This window comes from Eptatretus burgeri, chromosome 8 (genome assembly GCF_056783735.1).
Source record: "Eptatretus burgeri isolate ZD-2024b chromosome 8, Ebu_testis_v1, whole genome shotgun sequence".
NCBI lineage: Eukaryota > Metazoa > Chordata > Myxini > Myxiniformes > Myxinidae > Eptatretus > Eptatretus burgeri.
The window spans coordinates 66082837-66110829 of record NC_140968.1 but is presented as its reverse complement, the minus strand read 5'-3'; the positions used below and the strand labels follow the sequence as shown (position 1 = coordinate 66110829).

The following is a 27993-nucleotide window of genomic DNA, read 5'->3' as shown; positions in this document are numbered from 1 at the left end:
TCATCACCCGTGATGTACCAAAGCTTGTTCACAGCATTAAAAATATATTCCAGATATTTACTTTCTTCTCCATTACATATTTTGTGGGTCATCCACATCTACCAGTTGTTCCCTGGTTATCTTATCCAGCTGCTACTAGGTGAGTGCCCAGGGGTATTGCCCCTATATTTATTGTTGAAAATGCCAGGAAGGCGATTTGTGTTCAACAGTGTTCAGGTATATCATTCAATTGAAATTAAATTAAGGTTTTACTGGTTGTAGAATTTATTTTTTTCCGGATGTTTACCGTCGTTGATGCAGCGTCTTTTACACCACCTTATTCAACACATTAAATTAGTTAGTCATGCTAGTTGTTTGTGTCCTTTATGGAATCATTAAAAACTTTAAGTTTTATTTTTGGAATGACTTTCAATTTTGTTTGACTGCTAGACATGCAGACAGGCTAAAACAATTACCTTACTCCTCTGTGCACATGCGTGGTAAGGACAGGATTCCATACAATTTACCAAAGTACTGGTAAACTGCAGGTTCATGTTCCGATTCGTGTTTTTGCAGAATTGAAAATGTAAAAGCAATTGAAATTAAGTAGTTTCTCGATCATAGACTCGACAGACAGACAGAGTTAAGCAGTCGCTTAACCCCACTTTTCACTTTGCGTGTGCGGCGTAATTACGGGATAATTAATGTTTCATATTCTCAGTATGATTAGGTTGTTGCCACCTTGTTTTTTTTTCTGCTCGTGAACGTCTTTCCAAAGTGATGTTGTTCAGAGATTCTGGCGACTCGCACCTGGTACTTCGTAAAGAACCTAGGTACAGTTTTCATGACTGAGGTGCAGTTACATTACTTTGTTCATCTTTCCTACAAAGTAATGTGCTTATTGGCTTTACCTTGATCCCCAATGGCTTAAGATGGAAAATACCTTGATTAACATCTTGAAATATTTGTAACAAAAATCCACATCACTGAACAGAGTGCTGCTCGTTAAACTGTCAAGAGCAAAATATTCCCTTCACCTTGTTTTGTTCGAGCACTTCTGAAAGGTGCTCCTGTATTACGTTGCACAAAACAATTCTTCAAAATTAACCAATTGGATCCAAACAGCTAATTTAACGTCACAAAGCCTCCTGTGTTGTTATATTCACAATATGATCGCATATTGACCTTGCACTCCCGTCCGCTGACTTGTCCAAACCTTCCTTTTCTCCATTATATTTTCACATTTCCATACGTAATACAGCATGAGGATGGCAACTCATCGGCAATCTCACCAATCTCTCTGTTGATTAGTCAATCCATTCTGATGTCATCCTGTTTTTCTTTCCAACTATAATTGTCTTGCTTCATCATAATCGTCATCATCATCACGTACCATTCCCTGTGCAGAGTGATGGTGCTGCCAAAGCAAGTGACGAGGCTACAAACCTAGTTGGGTCGCCACTCTGGCTAAGGAAGTCAGGGCAGGATTTTGGAATTTGGCCATGATGCCGGTGAGAGAGGTGAGAGAGGTGAGCTCACCTGATGATCGCAAAGGACACTTTGGCATCTTTAACATCCACAAACTTATGCCAGCAGATGGAACGCCCGTTTAACATCCATCTCAGGGACGGCGCACACATTGAATCATGTTTCCTGTGAAACACCGGGATGACAGTTTATATCTGGGTCTAGATTCAAACTCGGGCTACATTAAGCCAGCTGTCTCGTCTGCTAGTATTAGTTTGTGGAAATCCTGCCAGCTCTTGTCTTGTTGAAAGCCTTAAGGTAAGGCATGTGTCGAAGACTGAAGCTTAAATGCAAGCTTGCACACTTGGTACTTAACATTGAAATCTGTGTTAATTTGATGAGGATTTCTCTCTCCATCCTGCGAACCAAACACAAAGTAGCAATGTCATCAGCACTTTCTTTCACACTCAGAGGGAAAAATTAAATTGTGTTTATTCCTGAAAATTTTCAGGTTGCTTGTTGCTCAAATCTCTTAATAATGTGCTGGTCTGAGCTTAGGCTGTTCAACCCTATTTTCAGTTATGAACAGTGATGACGTCATGACCCACAAGTTATTTTGTCATTTCTCATTAACTAATAACAATGTTGACCTGCTTGATTCAAGAAGTACTTTATGTCCACTTTATATATACGTAGAAATTTTTTTTTTTAAAGCAAAATTATTTAACACTGTGGGTAACAAGTACATAATTTGTATTATTTGGATTATATTACATTATTACATGACGTCGAAGTTGTAACTAATGTTCATTCACTCATTCCTCTCAAAGATCGTTTTCTTCCCCCTCCCCGCCAAATGGTTTCTCAAAAGTGAGCATCATGTGATCCTCCCTCCCTTATACCACTGTAAGCTGATGAATCTGAGGAGGTTGTTAAAATGTATGTACAAAATCATCACCGGGATGAGGAGCAAGCAATCCATAGTGGCCATTTCATGCAGTATTTTAAACATGAGATGGCAAGCATGTAAAATATAACAGCTGGGGAGGTGGGGTGGGGGGGGGGCACACTCTTTGTTTGCAAGCAAAGCCCAAGGACAGCCACGTGAGCTCAGATTTAGCATACCCACTTTTAAGCTGTCTAGTCTGGGTTCCATTCCCAATCCATCCATAAAGCTGTCATCCCGGTGCTTCATGGGCAGGATGCCGCACCATTAGGTATGCCATCATTCAGAAAATATATTAAGCTAGCTGTCTCGTCTGCTAGTATTGGTTTGTGGACATTAAAGATCCCTTGGTACCTTTTGAAAATGGTAGACCCGTCCGTTGCATGCTTGCACCATGGCAACTTCTAAATTCCTTCCCTGATTTATGGGGGAGAAGAGGGAAGTGAAGGTAGGGGCATGAGGGGTATGCAAGCTCAAAGGCATAGCCTTGTCCTCAGAAATGATGTGAACTCTCAGCAAGGTGCTGCATACATATGAATAAGTAAAGCCCTCAGTATTACACCTACATCGAAGCTGACAGATAATGCTGTCCATGCATTTTACCGACTAACCCCTTTCCTTGGAGAATGTTTTTTTTTAATCTATGTTTTTGTTGGTGAAAAATGCATATTTCAAGGCAACCCATTTCTAAAACTAGAAGGAAACTCGGTGGAGCGCATACCTCCTCCACATAATGCCTGATCCACGAGAGCATATCAGGCCCAATACATTTTTGAAATATCATGCTATACAGTACTATATCGTTTTTGACCCTATCAATGGTGAAGAATCACTTTAAAAATTAAATAAGTCTCGTATCCAGATCCGAATTCGGATCTCCACCAAAATTGAATCGATTTATCCTTGCCATACAGCCAACATGTCCACCAAGTTTCGTCCGAATATGTCCACAACTTTTTGAGATATCGTGCTATATATTAGTTTAGCCCGATCTTTCAATGGCGAAGAATCACTCAAAAACTTATCAGATCCGGATCAGATTGCTGACCTTTGGCCTATGTTTACCTTTTGACCTCAAAAACAATAGGCTTCTTCCTTATGACAAACTCAACCATGTGGTGAAGTTTTGTGAAGACCGGTTTAAAATTGTGACATGTGAGCGATAGACAGACAGATAGACAGAATAACAAAATTGACTGACCAATATAAGAGGGGCTGTCAATAAGTAACCTTAAAATGGCGATATAAATTCGAGAATGCAATGTGTGTAGTTAAAGATGACATATGTTATATGGGTAAGAGTCACGTTTTGCCTGTTTTAGATCTGGCAACATTGAGTGTGTGATGTCAGTAGAGCAGTTCCAAGATGGCGGCTCCCTCGGAAGCATGCACCTGGGAGGACCAACGTTCTGTCATCCGTTTCTTGGGAAGTGAGGGTGTGAATCCCAGAGAAATCCATCGCAGAATGAAAATGCAATGTGGTGACGCATGGTTATTGCAGCAGCAGGTGTACGACTGGGACAGGAAGTTTAAAAGTGGAGTGTCCAGTGTGGCAGACGCTGCTCACTCGGGCCGGCATCACACAGCCGACTCACCAAAAATGGTTGCAGTAGTTGAGACCGTGCGAAGGGAAAAACGTCACATTATGCTTTATGAAGTGGTCTCCGAATTGAACAGTGGTCATGGTTCAGCACACCACATCATTCACAATGTGCTGGAGTTCCGCGAAGTGTCCGCAAGGTGGGTGCCTAGACAACTCGCACCCGAACTGAAAGAACTCCACTTTTAAACTTCCTGTCCCAGTCGTACACCTGCTGCAGCGATAAACACGCGTCACCACATTGCATTTTCATTCTGCGATGGATTTCTCTGGGATTCACACCCTCACTTCCCAAGAAACGGATGACAGAACGTTGGTCCTCCCTGGTGCATGCTTCCGAGGGAGCCGCCATCTTGGAACTGCTCGACTGACGACATACGCTCAATGTTGCCAGATCTAAAACAGGCAAAACGTGACTCTTACCCATATAACATATGTCGTCAACAACTACACACATTACATTCTCGAATTTACATCGCCATTTCAAGGTTACTTATTGACTGTCCCTTCGTACTTGAAAAATCTTCGATTTTGCGTGCAACAAACAAACAGACAGAAAGGGGGTGAAAACACAACCTCCTTCACCTTCGGTGTTGGAGCTAATAAATATTTGTTCTTCGTTCGTAAATGTTAACGGCATGAAACCTTTTGTAGCACAAAGAATAACAGATTATTCTCGTCATCTTCGATAAAATTTTCATATGTGAATGAGATGGCAGAATTATTTTGCTCAGCCATGCTTTTGCATAATAAAAGTTGAATTGTAGTCCAACACATGTGTAATATTTCTCCAGGCAGCGGGAAGTATTTTTGGGTGATGGGGAAAAAAAAAATTGGCAAGGTCACTGGGCTGGATAGGAATCCATAGTTTTTTGCACGAATTGGAACATTAAATGTGAACAACTCGCTTTTTTGGTTTTCATTGCTACAGTTTTAGTGCTCGAGAGGTGAATTGTGTTTCGAGAACAGCTTGCATGGTCGTTTTATGAAGCATCTGGCCTTGTAAAAGACCTGCAGGCAACCATGCCCTTTATAGGGTACGGCCCAGCCAGCTTGTCTCTGTCTGACATCGCCAAGGGGGGCTTCCGGCAGGATATGGGGGCTAGGTTGGTAGCCACCCACCATGAGGCTGTGTTTAAAAAAAAAAAAAAAATTGAAATTATTTTAAATCCTAAAGTGCAAAGAAGAGGGCAAGAAAACAAAAATCTTTGAAAGATGGATATGATTTAAATTTGACACTGCTGAGAAGCTGAACTTACTTATTTGTCCAATGCTGACAGTTTACAATCCCCTCCCCTGCCCTCCGCACCCCTCCACCCCACCTCAACTCTCGAGGTCACATCAACTCCCATTTATTTTTGGCTCTAGTGGAGTTTCCAGGACTCTCGTGACATTCCCAAATGAGCTTTCACTGCCCCATTGTCTGTGAGCATGCCAAACAATGTGTATGGTAAGAAATGGCAGTTATCTTCAGTGAGCTGAGGAAGTGTGTGTGTGTGTGTGTGTGTGTGTGTGTGTGTGTGTGTGTGTGTGTGTGTGTGTGTGTGTGTGTGTGTGTGTGTGTGTGTGTGTGTGTGTGTTGCTGATAGATACCCGTGGTGTATTTTATCTTTATAATCTGTACTGTGGCCTAAAATTGATCTCGCTGTGATAATTTTCACAATGTAAATTTATTTATTTACAATCAATCTACTTTTATCAGCTTCTGCATTGTTGGTGTGATCAAAGCTGTATTTATTTATCATTAAGCAATTATTTGAATATTTTGTAATCTTTTCAGGTGTGCCAATGGAGCAGGTTTTGCAACAAATTAGAAACACGTCTCCTTCCACAGTTTGGAGGAAAGTTACCGTCCTCTAAATGACCCAGGTTCACCCACAGGAATTCTCCTTGGGGGGTTTTTCACATATAGGGTATCAAACTGTGCCGTGGTGTTATGATTCAATGGGGAAAAGGTAATGCAAATGAGGTATGACGGAATGACGCAGAGGTCTCGCATTTGGCATGGAGCTTCAATGGAGATTCTGTTTCGGGGAGGTATGAGGTATGACAGGATGCACAGGTAGCACACTTGGTGGGGGTCTGTTAACTGTGTCGCCTGGGTTTGACTCCTGACCCGACTACAAAATGGTGAATTGGTCCTTTGCAGGCAGGGCATTGCATGGCACAGTACACAGTACATCGAATGGACGTTATAAAACTGGTTGTGCCATCTGCTATTGTTAGTTGGTGGACGCTAAACATACATCCGTGTCTTTAATGAAGAGTAGATGAGTTATTACGGGTACCTCGCACAAATTCAAAACCTTTGCCCTGACTACCAGTGGGAAAGCAATGGCAACACCCCCACCCCTCACCCCCAATGTGATCCATACCTTGGGGCTGCTTTGGTGGTAATGAACCTGCCTTCAGGTAGAATACTAGAGTGTGAGAGTGTATAAAAGAGAGATCCTGCCTTTTGATGTCTCTCTTCACCCCATGAAGTCACCACGTTTTTTGTGGCAAAAACCCTTTGTGGTGGCAAGTAGGGATGACGATGAACAGCTTACTCGAAATTGCACCTGCACGATGCAGCCTTGTTTTGCGGGACTGCATTAGGTAAGTGCTGGTGGAGACAGCCGCATCGATCCCCATCAAATTGAATGAAAGAAGTGAAGCACTTTCCACGTCCTCAGCTACTCTCCGGCCTGCCGCATTGTCGCCGAGAGATTCGGAGGTTACCCCTTCGTGGCCGACCTGCTGCTGAATTTTTGCAAATCCATTGATCTGCATGAGTCGACAATGTGTGCTGTGAATATTCATTGTTGTTAAAATGTTGCACACCATAATTAATTATCCCTTGATTCGGTCGTTTTATTGTGTTGCTCTTTTTTGGTCCAATATACCTGCTGTCAATCATCGTACTCTTAATGCAGATGTGCCAAAGATCCACCAATTAACAGACTTTTGCTTTTTGGGGTCAATGTAAGGTTTTGACGTCACCTTTCTGTATCAACGCACACGAATATAACGATTGAATAATTTTCCTCCCCCATTGTGTCCATTTGTGTCGTGATTGATCAACGATGACCAGGACAATGAAGAATCGCCACGGGCATGTCTGCTCTCTTTGCAAGTCTTTCTTCTCTTTGACCCTTGTACTCCCTCTTCTGCTGCTGTTTCTCCTGTGTCCCTTTTCTCATTTTCACGTTTTTTCGTCTTCACCTTGGTGGGGGTCTGTTAACTGTAAGATGATCCCACTGAAGCTTTGTCACTTTTGTACATTTCTGCTTTCCTTTTTGCTCATTGCAAAGTAAGAGGGCCTTTGCTTCCTCCCTGTGACCTTTGCAGGTTCGGCTGTGCCATTACCTCGATGTTTTGAATACTGACTATCATGGCAGAAAAAGACGAGTATACATGCATTGGATTATTTTTCACAAGGTGCAAAGTGATTACTCCGATGGCTTTTTGGTGTGACCCTTCATCGTTGAAGTGTATACAGGGTGTTGCACTAAATGCTGATGGATTAATTTTATTTGCAGGTTCGTAAGCAGTCTTCTTCATCATTCATATGCAGCACAAGGCTGCGGGGTAGCATCATTGACTGAGGGCGTGACTGTGCCACTCATGCAATGCCCTCTGCTGGTTATGGCAGGAATTTGTAGTTTGGCTGGTGATAGCTCGCCTGCTCTTCAAGAAGGACACCATGGGATCTTTAACGTCCACCAACGAATGCTGGCAGACGGGATTCCCATTTAACATCCATCCAAGGGATGGCACCCACATTGATGAATGTCACTGCCTGTGAAACAATGGGATGGCAGTTTATAACTGGTTTGGGTTTAGAACCAGGCAAGACAGCTTCGAGGTGAGTGGGAAGGCAGTACCTCTAGGCCATCCTCTCAGCCCTTGGGAAGCTGTGATTGTCAGTGACAAAAGTAGCATCGTCTGTCAAGATAATCTAGTGCAAAAAGCTGCTCAATTAATTTTTGAACAAATGTTACGTTTTGGTATATATTGAGACCATACTCTGTGCAGAGCGTTGGTGCTGCTGAAGCAGTCTCCTTGGCTATTGGGCACAATCCTGGATGGGTCGCCACTCCGACACAGTATACCAGCAAGCTGGCACTCATTTTGCTGACCTCGGAAGGATGACAGGCCGAGTTAACCCCACCTGGAATTAATTCAACAGCTGAGCGGGATTTGAACTCATGACCCAATGATCCAAAGCCCACCACCCTAACCATTAAGCTAACACCTGGCATAAGGAAGAGGGGATGAAAGAACTCCATTTAGGGCCACACGTTGGCTGCAGCAGGAGAGGAAGTCTGCGAGCCATGAGTGGAGATGTGCTTGGATACCATGGCAAGAGAGTTTGGTGAGCAGGGCGGGGTGCCAGTCCGTATCGAAAGCACACAATATGTCTCGGGAGATGGCTCTGATTTCATGTCTGGCATTGAGGACCTCCATCCATTGTGGCAGAGCAGAAGCAGCATGTCCAGGGTAGAGTGACTTGGTCTGAATCCAAATTGATGATCGGAAATCAAGCCATTGGAGAAGAGGAAGGATTGAACGTCTGAAGTGATGATGGATTCTATAACCTTCATGATGACTGGGAGAAGGCTGATTGGTCTGTCGTTGTAAGGATCTGTTTTTGCACCTTTTTATGCAGAGCGGTAATGTTAGCTGATTTCCAAGCAGATGGCAGATGACCTTGAGCAAATGAGAGGGTGACTAGAAAAGAGAGAGGGTGAGCAAGAGCAGAGGACATTGGAGAAGCAAAGCAGTTTTTAGGACACGTGGGCTGATGTCGTCTGGACCGGTTGCAGAATCTGAGTTGAGGTTTGCCAGAAATCTCTCCACCTTGTCAGGTGAGAAACGCACAGTGTCCAGAAGCAGTTGGGTATGAAAAGGTAGGGTAGTATAGGGAGGAGGGATTGCATACACAAGATTTGGAAGCAAACACTGAATTGAGACATTCGGCCTTCTCACAAGCAGTCAGTGCTGGTGTCATTTGAAGTGAAGGAATGGATATAGGGGGAGCAAAAACCAGAAACATACTTGACAAGGCACCACCAGGTCTTTGAAGAAGGAGAAAGTTTAGAGAGTTCAGCCTTGAGGTTAGCCACGAGATGTTGTTAGCCACTGTTCATTCTAATTGTTGCTTTTTCTTTTCTTTCATCTCCTTTACTCTATATTTCTCTCCTTCATCAGCTATCTCTCAGGAGAAGTGAATTCTTGCAGAATGTTTTCTATAAGGCTCACTTGGCTGTGCCTGGATGGGTTTGAGGGTAGTGGAGTCGCGGCTGAAACCCGAGTCCTATCCAGCCAGGTTCCTCGCGATGACTCCATCTTTGCTCTTTACTTATATGGGTTCTTCCTGATGACTCGAATGCAGTATATGGTCTTCCCTTTGATTGTTTTAGAACTTTCCTGACAGTGGACACGCACTTGTTGTGGCCTTTGTGGAATTATCTGAGGTTGCCTTCAGTCGGATTTGCCTTCCTGGAAGAGAAGATAAGTTGTTTCAGAGCAACTGCCTCACCATAGGATTCAGTGTACCATGGGCGAGAAGCGGGGTAGGATAATTTTGAAGACGAGATTGGATGAATCTGTGCATGAGAGGGGGCAGGTTTCTGTGGAGGAATTCCCAGGCTGAGTTAACATCAGAGGCAGTAGATATAGGAGACCATTCCTGAAGAGAGATGGTTGCTTACAGTCCCTGCCAAATCTGCTTGAGTGAAATGCCAGACTCGCCGGCATTGAGGCAGCTCTCTGGGAGAATAGCCAGAGAGATGTTGACTGTTACAAGCATATGATCAGATGAACCAGTTGGAGCAGAAGAGGAGCCGGAGACCTCGGTAGGAAAATTTAATCATTACCAGGTCTGGAAGGGAGTACGTGCCACTGGGAGAAATCCGGGTCAGAAAGTTCGCTGATTGAATGAGGTCCGTGGAGTCACAGAAGTCATTTGCTGCAATACCGGGGGCGGGACGTCGGAGAAGCAAAGCAGAGCAGGGGCAGGACGCTTGGGTGATTCATCAGGATTATTAATTATGCCCGTTATCTTGTCATACTTCAAAACAATTTTTTACCGTATTTGTGAAATAAGAGCTTAGACATGGGCATGCATTGGTTCTTGTAGGTTGATGCAGCTCTCATGCTTGCGAGAGTTATCCTTGACTTTCTTCCTGGAATGTTTGAAGATTGCAATTTCTCTCGTGTTTCCAGACAGGCACCAGTGTGGAATGACTTGGCCAGCTCATAGCTCTGACTTAAAATCCTGTATGCTCATTTTCTTTGTGGAGATCTGAACATTGAGGTCATTACGCACAGGTACACAGACTCTCATGACGCTACGGGTAAAAGTTGTGGAATTGAGCAATTCAATCGACGACAAAGAAAATTGTTCATTTTTGGTGACTATTTTTTCACTTCATCACGTTAAAACTTTCCAATCTTGATTTGCACTACCATGTAGTTGTATGCTGGGCCATCCTGTGGTTACTTCATGACCGCATCGTCAATAATGCTGTGTGGGGCAGGCAGGGTGTTGCTCAATTGATCTGTAGAAGTTTTTTGATCATGAATCCCTCACTTTGATCCCTTTTGAAAAGGATGGAAAAGACTTGCAGAGCAGTCAAGCGTATAACGTATTGGTTTCTGAAAGTTAAGGTGAATGTCGAACTCGAGGTACTTTGTGTCATAAATGCATGTGGTGAAGCTTTTGTCATTTGTATGGTATGTGAGGCATTTTCCATGCTTGGGCTGGTAGCAAGTATGTACAAATTTGTTTGTCTGTGTCTTGTTTTTCCTCTCCAGCTCTTGCTGCTGTTAAGTGAATTGGCTTCATTTTGTGCTTGTGATTTGCTTTTGAAGTTTAGAGGCTTTGATATTTATGAATTTATTTTGCACTTAAATACGTTCAAAACTTGTGAGAGCAAATAATCCTGATACGTCCTTGAGTTGGAATGGAACTCTGCAAAACTGATTCTTCCTCTTGTTACGTTTGGCAGCTTTGCTGCCCGGTAGCTATCATTTTGTTGGGGCGTGACTATGCCGCTGATGCTGTGCCCCTATACCTGAACACTGGTACTCGGTTCGCTGACCTCTGAAGGATGACAGGCTGAATCAACCCCACCTGGTGTTAATTCAGCAGCCAATGGGGCTCAAACTCAGGGCCCTAAAGATCCTAAGCCAGCCACCCTAACCACTAAGGAAAAACTGAATGAACAAATGTTGCACTTGTTGCTAGAATGCAGTTTGCAGACGTAAGATGCCCGGCAGGTTGTTTGAATGCTCGAAGTACCAGACACAGGAACTCCACCAACAGCTCTAATAAATTGTGAGAATTTTCCAGGCGCTGTTTCTGTAGAAAGCGACGAATGGTTTCCCTATCCGGCTTGAAGTTCGTGTTTCATTTGAGGAATAGCATTCTATCATCTTCCGGCACCATAGACGGAGGTGCAGCTGTACCGTGTCTGTCTTAGCAAAGCCCTCGGCTAAAGACATCCCAACGAGCGTTTGAGCTCAAGACATAAATCGTAGTTTCTAAAATATTTATACCTTCAGGATCAATTGGATTTATCCGCATTGGCATTTGATACCGCTTACTATGCTGCCTTTCCATCTTTGACAAAATATTTTTGCTTCCTGCAGCTTTGATGTCGTTTTCTGCAGAGCTCGCAGGATGATCACGATGCATTGTGCAGCACACTTCGCTCAGGGTGCATGCTTACACGACTGCCCCTTCTGCTTTCATTTCCCTTTGCACATTGCGTTTCTTGGTAACCTTCACGCCGACTTCAAAATCTTGCCCGGTTGCCATAACCTAGGCGATTGTAGAATGCTTTAAGTTATTCCGTTGAAGGCATTGCATTACATCCATTTCCTGTGTGTGATCCTCTCGCCATTCCTTTTCACTATTTTCAGCAACGTGTACCATGTACAAAATTGCCATAAAGCAACGTGTTGAGTCTACTTTCACCAATTCCAGCCAGGTGATGGGTAACTGTAATCGGCTCAGAAAAAATATTTGCGGCAATTCCATCACTTTTTGTTTCCTCTTCGGGAGATGAGATGCCTCTATATTTGGGCGTGTACAATTTGCTTTCACAGTTACTGGCTGATCATCTTTCAATGAACGACGACGATTACTTGCATAGTCACAATTGTTCGCACCTTCTCGTGGTGTCGCCCGGGGAAAGCTTTTGGTTGAAATCTTTCACGAACCAGTTGTTCAGGCCTGATGCCCAACTGAAGGTGATTTAGGCAGGAATTTTTAATTTGTTGGTACTTATTTAGTGTAGGTAACCAATGTTGGTAGACTGCACACCCAGCTTGACGTACATCCGAGGGACGGAGCAACGTCCTGCATGCGAAGCACCAATCTGACAGTTTATGGTCAGGTCGGGAATCAAACGTAGACTTAACTGAAAGGTGAGTCTGCTACCTCTGCGCCATCCCATGGGACACCATCTGAGGATGAAAAAAAAAACCAATGTCACCCGCAGGGTGCCCGTATCTTGCCAAAAGGTGACCACGTGTGACTTCTTTAAGGTCACACTGAGGTGAACAGAGCTGCTATCCACCAGGAGCGACTCCTTGAGGAATATCTGCCTACGAGAGATTCCAATGAGAATTGTTCTACAGAGTAACCATGAAAAATATGCGTTTGCCTCATAACGTCACCAAATGACGTCATAATGTCTCAAGCTTGACATATCTAGAAAGCACTCATCGAGGTGTTCAATTTGAGGTACTACACGATATGGTTCCTAAAACTTGAAAATTTGACCTTGGGGTCAAATATGTTTGACCTTAGGTGCTAACCATGAAGGTCAAGGCCAATCGCCACCAAAAATTAATCAGCTGAGCGCCAGACCATGAACTATATTACCATGAAGTTTGAAGACGATCCGATCAAAATTACTCAAAAAATAAGGGTTTCGTGACTCCCCTGATTTGCGACAAAGTGACCTTGACCTTTGACCTTGACCTTCAAAATTGTATACGCTGAAAGGGACCTCTATAGGCCTCTGATATGCGAAGTTACAAAAATTTCCAATGATAACTGTGCTCTGCAGAATTTTTTATACGTGATTACAGACAAACAAACAAACAAACAAAAAAAAAACATACAAGCTGACTAACATATCTTGCAAAAACTTCGTTTTGGTAAGATAATAATATCTTGGGCAGGTTTTTTGTTTGTATCCTTGTGGTCGGCAATGCAAGAATGTATACTGAAATATTGCTCGTATACGTAGTACGTACACAGAAGAGGTGATGGGTAACTGTAATCGGTTTGTAAATTATGGAACATTTTGAGGAACATAAAATCACTGCTCGAGAAATTTATCCAGAATCACCGATGCGATTTTCCACCTCCACTCATTCGTTGCTCTTTTCCCCCAGCTGTCTGTGCAATGAACTTCTGCATTCTCTTCAATCTCCTTCTTCCCTCCAGATATTCAAAACAGCTGTTCACCACCAACTCAGACTATGCCCAATGCCCATCCAAAACCATGATACTTCCGACCCTCGTTAAACCCCAAGCCCACCCACCTCCTCCCAAATTTCCAGTTTTTCCTTCATGAGAGTTTGCTTCTGTATCCATCTTGTCCTCCCAAATGTGTCTTCCCGTAACCCTCATTCCTCCCCGCCCATTATTTGTCCAAGTCTCCATCTCATTTGTCTTTCAATCCTGCTGTTGGTGCTTCCACCACCTCTCTACTATTTTCTTTTATTCTGTTGCGTCTTGATTCGTTCAGTGTTCTCGCTCTTCCACGAGCCTTGCCTCTGTTTTACAAAGAAATGGGTATATGGAAGGACAGGGGAGAGAAGGGAGGGTAGGAAATGAGAAAACCAGCTGAAAGGAGATGATAACAAGGGGATGGAAGGAAGGTAATGTATAGTGAGTCTCGGCAAAGGGGAGTTAAAATTCTGCTGCTCGTATGTGGATGATCCTTATGCACTAACATCACACGTCGAGGTTTGTGTTGTTACCCTTTGCTTGCTTGCTGATTACAGGGTTAAAGGGGGGGGGGGATGAAGGCTTTACGGAAAACATTCACTCAGGTGGAAATGTTCGTAATTTCTCTGCAGATCATTTTCCATGCCATTTTCCTCCACATCTACATGTATACCAGTTTTTCCTTCGTGAGATATATCCTACACCGTCTTTTCTCCTGTCATGTTTGTCATCCTGCATATGGTATTGTTCTTCCTTCACCAATTCATTGTACAGAGGTAGGTTTCTATTGCCAAATATTTGCCTCTTTCCCTAAGGAGTTGATGTGCTTGGTGTTTTGAGAATGGTGGCGGAAAGTGCTGCAAGGCAGAAGTGCAGCTTTTTGGAAAGGAAAGCAATTTGACAGATGGCCTCTTGTTTCAGGCGCACAGAATTTTCATAGCTTCCTCACTGCTAAGAGCTCACGTTTTGCTGGCCAGAGGTTTTGGAAAGAAAGAACATAATGATGTATTCCTTGGACCTGGTGTTGGTTTGATGCCTCGGAGGTCTCCCCGGTATACGATGATCTGAAAGGTGCTTGCGATGGGAAGAAATAGATGGTTTGATGGTGAGAATAGACTGACACTGCTGTTGTGCAGGAGGCAGGCCCTGGAAAAGATAGGCCACAAGGGACTCACTTCATTGTGCGGAAGCTGTCTCAATGCCAGTTGAGCATTGCAGACGAGCAAGGTTATCTGTTTGCGATTGGTGGCCAGCTTGATCAGGCTGCTCGGTAGTCATCCAGATGCCATATCCAGGTTTAAATGTGTATTACTTTTGGCTCTCCTCTCTCAAAAGCGAAGTCTACCTTTTTGTATGGTAAGGTAATTTGGATTCAGTCTGATGCTTCATCCACCGTTGCATCTATATTCCACATGCGGTTGTTGACGGACATTCATTTGATTAATTATACAAGCAGAACTGTTGACTTGTTTACGGCTGTGATTCTTGTAGTGGTTAAACATCCCGCAAAATGCGCAATACTTGTCAGCTTTTTATTTTTGTAACTTGCTTTATTATTTTTGTAACTTGCTTTATTTCTGGTGCATCGTGTTTTGTTTATCACAGCGAAAAAAAACACAATTCTCAGTTACCAGAGCAAATAAGTCTGTGAACGTGTGAAGTCCTTTTTGATCTTTTTTATTTCCTCGAGCTGTAGTCGACAGAGGACGTGCACTTGCCTTTTGATATTTTTTTTTTTACTAGGTGTTTGATTCTCATGCCGACTATAAACTGTCAGATTGTTGCTTCACAGGCTGGGCGTTGTATTAAACAGTGCACCGTCCCTCAGTTGGCCATAAAGCTGGCTTTCTCTTCTGCCAGCATTTGTTGGTTGATGTTAAAGATCTGATGGTATCCTTCGTGAAGACGAGGCAAGTTATTTCTGGCACCCTGAACACATTTCAAATTTCCATCCTGACTCTTGGGAAGGCAAAGGCAAATCACGCAGTGCCATGGGGCTGCTTTGGCAGAACTGAACCTACCTTTGGTGGAAGGGAAGAGGGCGGTAGCGGATGAGAAGGAGAGAGTAGGAGGTGAAAGGAGAGACACAGAGAGAGACAGACAGAGACAGAGAAATAAAGGAGATAGAGAAGAGGAGAGGGTAGGAGGGGAAAGTGGGAGGTGATTGGGGAGAGAGACACACAAACCTTGGATCTGAAAAAAGTTGCTCATATTCGTCAGAAACAAGAGAAATCAGTACAGTGTATAAAAAGTCTTTCTTTTTACTTTTGCACCATTGTCCCTCAGTTTATATACTTCCAAACTAAAAATTTAGGATCATCTTAAAAGAATTGGGACAGTCAAAAAATACTTTTTGTTTTTGGAGTCTTATCTCGGCGCTTGTTAAATATAGACACACTGGCTATTTAATTAATTTGCAGTGCAGGTGTGATTGTTCCGATGAGAATGTGTTTTCGGTGTAATTCTGGTTAAGTGCCATTGCAAGTTATAGCACAATTGTAATCAAGTTATTCCTTAAATGCCATGCAATAAGTAACGGCATACCCTGTCTTTACGTCACTCTTCACTGGCATAGTCATAATTTATTTTTCTGATCTATTCTCACTTTGACATTGCCGAATTACTGTCGTCAAATAATGGCATCGTAGCACATGTAGAATTCGGTGTAAGGCCACGTGACGCGAGAACAAAAGATGATGGATGGTATGAGAAACAAAACGGTTGCATAACTTGTGAAGATAGCAATTGAAGAGCAGCAGAGTGAGTGTACACAAAGATTTGATAACATATGGTGAAATCTGCCAGGACCTCAAATATTTCCACTATGTGGAAAGTAGGAGACTGTAGCTCGTCCAAAACTGGTTGTGGTTCAGAAGATGTGCCTCCAAAACTCAAAGGTTACCACCGACTTGTGTAGCTGCTCTGGCCTTGCCTATTGCACGGCTGTTGGTTCGTGGTGCCTTTATCTTTGAACAAGAAATGATCTGTAAGCTTTATGTTAGCTTTTGTAATGCTATGTATAAGCTGCCAAAAGTGAAACAAAGCAGCTTTCAAACTTTGGCCAATGATTTACTTATTTATTTATTTACTTGCTTTCCACACAAGACAGAGACTCGTGGAAGTGTGGGGTGACAAAGGGTAAAACGACAACCCATTGACAGTGGAGAACAGTAGGATGACATTGGGATGATTAGTGATGAGCATTTTCCAATCGAGACCTGCACAGAAGGACACTATTCCCTTTGACTTTAATGACTACCAACGACTTAGTCAGGTGGGACGTGAAATTGGGGTGACTGATATCAAAACAAATTAGTCATGAATGCAAAAGATTATTGGCGTTTTGAAGTGAAACAATTCAAATAAAAAAAAAAAAAAACAGACTTGATGTCATTATTGTGGAATTTTTCTTTTACCTCCTTTTCAAAATGAATACCATGAAGCAGCAAGTGTATGACGTCATTGATTTATCCTGTAGGCAAAACATGTCTCCTTCGTGACATCATACACGTGCGTTACATGGTCGGCTGTGTGTACGTTTACTTTAATTTCTCAATAACAGCCTGCAATACTGTATAATAAAGCTTGGTAACTTGTTGTGATTCTACAGTTAAAAAGCATTTCAATACATTTAAGATTGCTTGACTCGTTGATATTAGACTCAGTGGTGTAATGGTTAGATCGTCCACTCTGAGTCTGGGAGGTTGGCGGTTCGAATCCCGGCGGAGTCGTACCAAAGACTTTTAAAATGGTACGTGCTCCTTCCTTGCTTGTCCGTCAGCATTTAAAAAGGACATAGCATGGACAAGTCCCTTAGTTGGCATCCATTGGGAGGAGGAAATGCCTCCTTAAATGCTCCGGTGATTGCGGAGTGAGAAGCGGTGGTGTTGCTGGTACCTGGAAGTGAGATCATTTCCCCAAGCTCAGTGGCTGTCTTTGTCTGCAATCAAGTTTGGTGATTGTTACTTGGTGATTGTTACATAATTGTTTTCTTGTGTGCACGTGATTTGTTACAGCTCCTCCATGAGCCTTTACAGACCCTGTGGGGGGAGAGGTTTTTTTGTGTTCCTTATGGTTCAAGATGTAGGCCCTTGATGGAAGGAAGAAATCCAAGTTTTTATGATGGAATTTTTCTTTTTCATCTTAAACATCCTGTTTGTGCTTGCAGGATGGATTATCACAATACACGCAATTGTACTAGATGCCGATAGCACCACATCCGATGAGCACAGGCCAATTTCCTTTTATTTTGCATCGGACAGGAATCTGAAAATGTGGTTTGTGAATTTATTTTTAAATAAAAAATATACCGATACAGATGGTGTCCATAATAAATAGCATCGAGCTTTTTCAAGTTTTTGTACTTACTTACATTCGTCCAACTGATGTTGCTTCATATGTTTGTCCACCTCAGGTGAAAGTCCAGGGAAGACACACGGAGACTGCAATTAGAGGCTGAAAGTTCTGAGATTAGGTAAGGGGGTGGGCAATGATTGGGGGGAGGGGGTGTTTCAATGATATTTGTTCTTAATTTAAGGCCCTAATTTGTGTGTGTGTGTGTGTGTGTGTATTTATTTATATATGTATATGAGCAGGGATACCCGTGCTCCGCACAGGAATCCCGTGGATGACGGTGGGTCTGAAGGAGTATATGTTATATTATATTATATATAGAATATAATATTATATTGTTGCGGATTCGCGCCCGCCGGCGTGCGGACGGCCACGTAACTCGAATCGCGGCACGTCGCCCACCGGACGGACAATCCAGTCGTGACCCTCTCGGACTAACGCCGGGAACCAGTCACGGGTGGACCTTTCGGTCTCACCACGATCGTGCCAATCGGCCCCCGCGTGGGATAGGGTTGCTCGCCAAATTCGACCTACCTAAGTACCCACACGGAGGGTAGACCGGGCGATCGCACCTCGCCGCAGGTCGACTTCGGACACGGGCCACTTTAAGCAACCCATTCCGTACTATCGGGATAACCGAGCGGTGTTATTCGTCGGCCTCGACGGTTCGATTAATTATCGGGCATTTTAGCCCATGACCAACCCTTTACGTGAAGCAAGATGGAGATTCAATGAAAGAAAAGACGAAGCGAAGCGGGAAAACAGTTCAACATGAAGCACATTTATTTCGCGATGAACGGAAAGCACACATATACAATTCCACCAAAAGCACATGTAAAAGAAGAAGACAATGCAATATTACACAAAAAGCAAATGCAACAATGCAGATCTAACCGACTACCGGGCACACGGCAACACTTATACAATTTTACTTCACAGACGGCGCCGACAACACATATTCCCAAAGCAAAAGAAAAGAGAACCACCCTCCAGGATGAGGGGGGTAGGCGGGCCTGGGGCCGAGACCGTGTCGGGCCTACCCATCTGATGATGAGACGCAGAGCGGCGGTGGCGCCTCAACTCCGCAGGCCTCGCGGACAGTGTCTGGTAGGGGGTGGGAAGGGGGCCCCCTTTGTCGCACTATCTCAGCATGGGGGGAAACAGGAGGGGGTTGCTGATGCTCGGGGGAAGGAGGATATCACCCTGTCTCGGGTCCCACGGCGAGCGTCTCCTCCTCGACCTCGGGCGCGTTGCTGGCCTCTCCCTGTGCAGCTCCCGGCACCGACGCGAGCACCCCCTCGTCCGCCTTCGCCGCCGTCACCTCTCCACAGCTCCGTCTACTCGCCCTCTCCGTCTCCTCTCTTGGCTCGTCCCAACTCTTCACTCTTGACTTCTCCCACTTCTTTCCAGCTCCACCGACGACTCTCTTGAACTCCGCATAACTCCTTTACTGACGAACGCAGCCGTTTATATAAGCCCCGTGGCTTCGCTCTTTCACCCTTGACCCTCTGCCTCCGACCCTTCACCTCTCTAACTGGCTCCCCATTGGCCCGAGGAAAAGTGGGCGTGAATGCTTTTTGATCCATGTATTTGCATATAGTGACCGCCCTCCAACGCCCTAGAGGCGGGGCCAAATCGCCCCTCGCTCACCGATTGGATGGAACAAAAGTGGGCGTGAGTCGTTTTTGATCCGTTTTTCTTCGGAAAGTCTGTGATGTCTCTGAATACGCTGCTCGGTGCGCACCCTGCACGAGTCCAGTATCGGTGCCCACGAGTGGCGCGAGATGGTGTGGATGCGATGGTGGTGAGTTGTGACGGTAAAGGTCGTGGCGGTTGTGGTGAAGCGGCGTTGTGGTTGGTGGTTGTTGTTGTGAAGCGGCGTTGTGGTTGGTCGTCGTTGTTGTGAAGCGGCGTTGTGGTTGGTGGTTGTTGTTGTGAAGCGGCGTTGTGGTTGGTGGTTGTTGTTGTGAAGCGGCGTTGTGGTTGGTGGTTGTTGTTGTGATGGCTGTTGAGACGTGGTTGGTGGTGGTAATAATGGCGGCTGGTCCAAAATAAAGATAGTAAAAGAAAAACGGCTATCCTGAAGAGTCGCAGCCCGACTGAATGACATTTATTCCCTCTAGACAACGGGTTTGGGCCTAACTACACATATACTTACAGAGATATCTCACCTAAGGGACCTGAATGGTGGTTTGTGAATTTCGTCAACCACAACAACATTTTCCCCGCCATGTTTTATATGCAGAAGACTCGAGTTCAAAAATGTTAAGATTTATTGCCGCATCAGATAAAAACCATAATGCCTCAACAATGTGAGGCTGGTTTCATGTCATCATTTGCGACTTAATTAATTCTCATTCTCTAGCAAATTCCGTTGGTCCCATGTCAATCGACTGAACTTGAAAAATTAACGTTACGCAATCAGGTGATGACGTCATAATTCGGAAACCGGGAAGTCGGAAGTCATTGTCTTCAATTGAGTGTAGCATTATTTTTTCATTCTATTGCAAATGGCGTTGGCCCCATGTCAATCGGCTGAACTTGAAAAATTAACGTTACGAAATCAGGTGATGACGTCATAATTCGGAAACCGCAAGTCGGAAGTACAATTCTTTTACATCGGGACACTCCCGGGTACATGTTCTGTCAGCATGTGAAGTTTGGTGAGGATCAGTCCAGTACTTTTCGCGTGCATAGGTCACAGACAAACACACAGACACACAGACAGACACACTTTCAACTTTATATATACAGATGTATATATTATACACATATGTGAAAAAACGTTTGGTAGTTCAAAATTTGAAAATAGCATAAAAAAAGAACAGACATTGTCGAAGCTTTTCATATTGCAGCTCGTGAGGACATACAAGAATCCCGGAAATGCAGACACAAAGTGAAACAATTTATTTGCTCAGACTGTTGGGGATTGGTTCTTTGGACTGTTACTGACACACCTACACATGATGGCCTTGAGGCCACTCTCCGGGACAATGGCTAACCTGAGTGACTCATCTGAGGGTTCATACAGCGCAAAACTGTCAATCGGTATGAGGACACTATATTTAGACCAGAAAAGTGTCCAGTTTATCTTAAGCTGCCATTGAGAAGTAAAATCTCTCAAAAGTTTTAACAACTGATGAAACGGTCAGTTTCACAATGTTACAACTCAGTTGCAATGAGTGATTTTTACTAACCATAAACTGCTCCCCTCAGTCCAGGAAGATGTGCTTCCTACCATAAAACTGAACAATGTTATTTCCGAATTTCAGTGTCGGTGTGATGCCAGGTAGTACGTAGGTCACACATCACTCAGATTGGAGGAACGGATCGAGCCAGGGGTGCAAATTAACGACCGCCCGGTCGCCAATGGCGCCTAACTTTTGTGCTGGGCGGGTACACAATACTGCCTTACCTGCCCGGCTGGCGAATCACCGGTGATTCCTGTTATTTTGTACAATTTGTACTAGCTTCTCTACTAGTTTTCTCAACTAGAACTACTGTTTTTTCCCGCAGAAATCCGTAGAAATCACCGGTAATTCTGCGGCGGACATTTTGTCTGTTTTCATCTCATTCCAAATCACGCGTGATTGCGTGATATTTGACGGTTTGGCACGGTTTAGACGCATTTTCTCATGCCCAGGTTGGTTAAATGAGTGAATTTTGGTGAATGAGTGAGTTTGATGGGTGAGGTTGGGTGAATGAGTGAGTGTGATGGGTGAGGTTGGGTTAATGAGTGAGTTTGATGGGTGAGGTTGGGTGAATGAGTGAGTTTGATGGATGAGGTTAGGTGGATGAGTGAGTTTATATGTGATGTTGGGTGGACGAGTAGTACCCCCACCATTGTCCATCATCCACAACCCCCCCCTCCACCCCATCGTCCATCACCCACAACCCCCCCCATCTTCCATCAGCCACAGCCACCCCCACAACCACCCCATCACCCACAAAAATGCCCCCCCCAGCACTACACACAACCCACCTGCCCCCCCATCACCCACACAAAAAAGGTCCCCCCCATCACCCACAACCTCCTCTTCCCTTCATCATCCCCCCACCCCCACTCATCAAACTCACTCATCCAACTCACTCATCCATCCATCCAACTCACTCATCCATCCATCCAACTCACTCATCCACCCAAGGGACCTCCTCCATCAAACTCACTCATTCTGCAAACCTCCTCCATTAAACTTACTCATCCAACCAACCTCACTCATCAATCTCACTCATCCAACCAACCTCACTCATCAAACTCACTCATGTGAGTATATTAAAAGTGTTTGATATCGAATTTGTGACTTTTGTCTTTATTTTATCGGGCCAGTAACTTTTTCTAGTCACCGGCCCTGCTGGCGGGTGGATAAAAATGTTGATTTGCACCCCTGCGAGCAGCCCATTCCATTGGCAATCCCGAACAATTTGGAGACTGGTCGTACACAACCATCCCGTACACAACCCAACAAGAATGCCTGCTCAAAGTGAGTCTGCCATTGGTTAGCACCTCCTGAACAATTCCAAATGTGTCCATGACTATCACGCTGAACGGTTCCAGATTGTGGCACGTGCTCATACTGACGCACATTTACATGTGATTGAAGCCACATGTACACACACACAAGGTCCTGTTTTTTGCAAACAAAAAGAGTTGTGCAAACACTGCCACTGTTCTGACCTGAATCTGCAGAAAAATGGGAGGTCACGGGTTGCCTCGGTGCCTCAAACCCATGATGTGAATGTTCGTGTCAGTAACAGTCCAAAGAACCAATCTCCAACAGTCTGAACAAATACATTGTTTCATTTTGTGTCTGCACTTCGCGTATTCTTGCGTGTGTCCTGATGAGCTGCAAGACGAAAAGCTTCGACAATGTCTGTTCTTGTTTCTGATATATATATATATATATATATATATATATATATATATATATATATATATATATATATATATATATATATATATATATATATATATATATATATATATATATATATGATTTACCCCTCCCACCGGGCGTAGTGGCGTGCGCCTGTAATCCGGCTACTCGGAGGCTTGGGTTGGAGGATCGCTTGAGGACGGGAACTCTGTGCTGGGCCGTGCTATGAGAGGGTATAGGGCAGCCCGGAATCATGGCGAAACCCAATCCTTATCCCTGTGTCGTAAGAGGCGACCAGGGTTGCGTCAGGAAGGGCATCTGGCGTAAAACCTGTGTCAAATCAGTATGCGGATCATAACGGATGATCCGCTGTGCCGACCCCTAACGGGAGCAGCTGGAAGAAGAAGAAGAAGAAGAAGAAGAAGAAGAAGAAGAAGAAGAAGAAGAAGAAGAAGAAGAAGAAGAAGAAGAAGAAGAAGAAGAAGAAGAAGAAGAAGAAGAAGAAGAAGAAGAAGAAGAAGAAGAAGAAGAAGAAGAAGAAGAAGAAGAAGAAGAAGAAGAAGAAGAAGAAGAAGATGATGATGATGATGATGATGATGATGATGATTTACCCCTCCCATGCTCCTCCAGCCAAAGTAGCTGCAGAAAGCAACCCAAAAAGACTTACGCAAGGTAAGTGCTACGCTGTTTCGAACTCTTCCCAGAGTTTCCCAACAACTATAAAGACGTTCACACATAGTACATACATGAGATTCCCAATGCTATGCACTCCCCTGAGCTACCGGACCAGTTTCATCACTTATTGGCGAGTCATCAGTGATAACGTTGACAGCAATGTACCATGTGCAAACGTCAAAAGCAGTCAATATATAAACAAAGAAAGACCCACCCACATCTCTCACCTGTGAATGGACGGAACAGCCAATCAGCTCTCACCGAATCGACTACACCCAGGTGGCTGGGATTATATAAATGATTGACCCCCTCCCATGCTCCTTTAGCCAAAGTAGCTGCATAAAGCAACCCAAGGAGACTTGGGGAAGTGGACGCAAGGTAAGTGCTAAACTTATTGTCGTGTGTGTACTCTGTGTGAACGTCTTTGTAGTTGTTGGGGAACTCTGGAAAGAGTTCGAAACAGCGTAGCACTTACCTTGTGTAAGTCTACTTGGGTTGCTTTACGCAGCTGCAGTACTTTGGCTGGAGGAGCATGGGAGGGGTAAATCATTTATATAATCCTAGCCACCTGAGTGTAGTCGATCAGGTGAGAGCTGATTGGCTGTTCCCTCCATTCACAGGTGAGAGATGTGGGTAGGTCTTTCTTTCTTTCTTTCTTTCTTTATATTGTTACGGCTGTGGAAATTCACAATACACCATAAAGGGTCCTTAGATCAGTTATGACGATAAGTAATTGTGTAGTTAGATTTCCCTACCGTTGTTTAGAGGGAATTTCCGTGTTCACCGGACTGCGACTCTTTGAGATAGCCGTTTTTCTGTTCTGTCATTATTTTGGATCAAACCAATGACACCACCTTCACCACATCCACCACCACCATCTTCGCCACTTCCCGCACTCCGAACGCCGTCCTCCAAGGACCACGCGGCAACGATCTCCGCGGCACGAGCCATTACAGGAAGGACACAGGATTGCTGCAAGAAAGGCTCTTGCGGGGCCTGAACGGACTTCTCCCGCCTGAATTCTTCCGCCTGAATTTTCCCTGCGCTTGGTGTGAAGGGAAGGAATGGGGCGGCTTGCTCCCAATTGTTGGATGTGAGGCGGTCGGAGTGAGGGCACGCCCCCTTTCGAGAGGCTTCCCGAAACGCCTCGAAGGGAGGTGGAGCCGAGAACGGGGCGGAGTGACGGGCGGAGCCCCGCGCTGCAAAGGGCGGAGCCCCGCTCCATAAAGGATGGACATGGGTGGGGCGCGCCCTCTTCCTCTTCGCTCGTCTGCTCTTGGAGTCTTTGTTGCCTGGGTCATCGTTGCTGAGTCTTTGTCGTCCGAGAGTTGCTGAGTCTTTGTCGTCCGAGAGTTGCTGAGTCTTTTGTCGTCTTGGCCCTCGTCTTCGTCTTTGTCTTCCTGTCGTCTTGGTCCTGCACTCGCGGCTTGGCGAGCAGCCTGTCCAGGGAGGCACGGACGGGAGACGCGGCAGCGCCGGTTGTGTGGTGGACCTGCGCGTCCGAACGAGGAGTGCCGGAGAGGGTTCGCCGGCCGCGAGAGAGGTCGGGGCCAGGTGCGACCACGCTAACGGTCGTGGGAGGAGGACTGGACGGCCACCAAGGGAAGTCCCTACTTTCTTTTCGGGTTTTTGTATGGATGCTGTGGCGCTGTGTCCTGTAAGTAGAACTGTGTAAGTGACTGTGCTTGTAAATAATAATTATAGTCGGTGGTATTGCTTTCTGTTTGCTTGTCGCATGTATATTGCATGACTGTATATATGTGCTTGTTATAATAAATGTCCTTGTGTGAAATGTATCCTGTTCGTCGTCTCTTTCCCCATCGAAAGTGCCATCTTGAATCGTGGAATAAATTAGTCATGGGTTTTGAACACCCAGGGTAAAGAAGAGAATCTGATCCGTCGAGGTCGGCGATAACACCGCTCGCTTATCACTGTAGCACGGAACGGACCACTTAAGCGGTTCGTGTCCTTGGCCGACCTGTGGCGAGGTACGATCGCCCGGTCAACTACTCGCACAGGTACTTAGGTGGGTCGAATTTGGCGAGCAACCCTATCCTGCGCGGGTGGGCAATTGGCACGATCGTGGTGAGGTTAAACCCCCACCCGTGACTGGCTCCTGGCGGTAGTTCCAGGAGGGTCGACTGAATTGTCCGTCCGGTGGGCGACGCAGTTGCAATTGGAGTTACGTGGCCGATCGCACGCCGGGCGGACCGAAATTCGTAACAATATATTGACTGCTTTTGACGTTTGCACGTGGTACATGCTTGGGAGCCTCGTTGGTATGCACTGTTGTCTACACTTTCGTTGTTGATTCACCAATAAGTGACGAAACTGCTCCAGTGGCTGAGGGTGGTGTGTTGCATTGGGAGTCTCATGTGTACTATGTGTGAACGTCTTTATAGTTGTTGAGGAACTCTGGGAAGGGTTTGAAACAGCGTAGCACTTACCTTGTGTCGGTCTTCTTGGGTTGCTTTACACAGCTTCTTCGGCTTGAGGAGTGTGGGAGGGGTCAATTATATATATATATATATATATATATATATATATATATATATATATATATATATATATATATATATATATATCTTCTTCTTCTTTCGGCTGCTCCCGTTAGGGGTCGCCACAGCGGATCATCCGTATGATCCGCATAGTGATTTGGCACATGTTTTACGCCGGATGCCCTTCCTGACGCAACCCTGGTCGCCTCTTACGACACAGGGATATGGTACACCTATTTTAACCGGGGTATACACTGGCCCAGTACACTGGTACTCATTTCGCCGACCTCGGAAGAATGGCAGGCTGAGTAAAGCCCCTGGTATATTAATTCAGTGGTTCAACGGGGCTTGAACTCAGGACCTTTTGGATCCCAAGCCGCTGCTCAAACCACTGCGCCAACACCAGACTCTATATATATATATATATATATATATATATATATATATATATATATATATATATATATATATATATATATATATATATATATATATATAGTCTTTCTTTCCACTCACTGACTGACACACTCACCAGCTCACTGATATAAATGATATAAATGTTTGGTACTTTATAGGAGGGCTAAAAGTGTAAATTTGGCAGACTGATGTATCTCAAAGCCACGATTCCAGAAAAACAAATGAACATAAAAATGTCCATAAATGATAAGTTGAGCTCAAATGTCTTATTGTTCTTCATTTAATTAATCAATTAATTAATGTGTTCATCTGATTGCACAATCCACTTGCAGTTTATAATCTCCCAAAATCTTTGTTACCCTAACGAATGATAACAGGCAGATGCAATACATTTGTATGATGACCGTTGGCCCAGCTGACCTCTTGTGAACAGCGTGTAGTGCTATCTTGTGTTGGATCCAATATTTTCTAGTGGAAAAATAAAGCTGTTGGCTAAAATGGGTCCTGGGTTGGTTTCAACTGGCTAAGCCGCTAAGCCTTCTACATTGTAAATCTGGTGGTTATGGGTTCAAATTTTGACCCCTGTCCCCACTCCAACTGGGAGAGGACTGGCAAACTACCCATTGAATTTGTCTGCCTAGGAAAGGTTTCGGAAGAACTGATTATCTGTAAACAGTTTGGTCCTTGATGTTGATGATGATGATGATGATGATGATGATGATGATGATGATGTTCGCGAAAGATTGCATTTTAAAGAAATATGACAAAGCCGAAAACTCTTACTAGTGCAACTAATATTGTTACCTCTGCCACCGAAGGTGAAAGAGGTTATGTTTCCACCCCTTTCTGTCTGTTTGTTTGTTGTTTTGTGTTCAGAATATCTCAAAAACTTGTGGACAGATCCGGATGAAATTTTGTCAACACGTTCAGTGTGTGACAAGGACTAACTGATTACATTTTGGTGAAGATCTGGATCCGGATCCGGCTACTGGAATTTTTTAAGTGATTCTTCACCGTTGAGAGATAGCGCCAAAAACGATATATAGCACAATATCTCAAAAAATTGTGGACGGATTTGGACGAAACTTGGTGGACAGGTTTGGTGTGTCGCAAGGACGAATTGATTCGATATTGGTGAAGATCCGATTCCGGATCTGGATACAAGAATTATTTAATTTTCAAAGTGATTCTTCACCATTGAGAGATAGTAGTCTGTGGGCTTATGTAAAAAAAGCAAAATTTTGCGTAGATTCTTGGCCCCCGTGTTTAAACACATTGATAAACTTCACTGATTCAGAAAAAAGGGTGCCAGTTTTTCTATTAGCTTTTCGGGTCTCCATTTTTAATTTCAAAATGGCTGCCATTTTTACCCTATATGTATGATTTTTCGGTATTTTACGTTATTTTGAACATATAATTCAAAGTGTGTGCAAATAGAGTTTGGGTACCAAATGCATTGTAGTTGAGACAACTGTTCATCTGAACTCTGTTTGCATGGATATCAACAGGTTTGATGTTAATGTCAAGAAATATTGGTATAAATGTGACACTTATTACTGGTATCTGACGAATATTTTCTGCTTGCAATATGATGCATATCCACTGTGAACCAAATAACTTACTGCTTTATTTCAGAAGACCAAAAATGCACAGTGGACATCCCATCCTATAAAATACTTAAGGCATTGAAATTTATGGCAAATTGTTAATTTCACTTATGGTTATGATTC

At 44.2% G+C, this 27993-nt stretch overlaps 1 protein-coding gene and 1 pseudogene across 13 annotated transcripts in view; both read left to right on the top strand.

Annotated features, from left to right (window-relative positions):
* Positions 1-27993, top strand: part of LOC147021928 (uncharacterized) — a 59673-nt gene that overhangs the window by 23336 nt on the left and 8344 nt on the right. For 10 of the 13 annotated variants that reach the window (XM_085892360.1, XM_085892354.1, XM_085892355.1 and 7 more), the window contains one exon: positions 17861-17920. The exons of 1 other annotated variant lie outside the window; for it this stretch is intronic. Coding sequence is in view for 1 of the 12 variants with exons in the window: in XM_085892359.1 (XP_085748485.1) it covers positions 22268-22280 (13 nt within the window). In the remaining 11 variants the exon portion in view is untranslated. Of the gene's footprint in view, positions 1-14781; positions 14803-17860; positions 17921-22252; positions 22281-27993 lie in introns of those variants that run through there. 2 more of the 13 variants (XM_085892365.1, XM_085892359.1) reach the window with 2 other exon arrangements.
* LOC147021929 (signal recognition particle RNA) lies at positions 22806-22946 on the top strand (annotated as a pseudogene).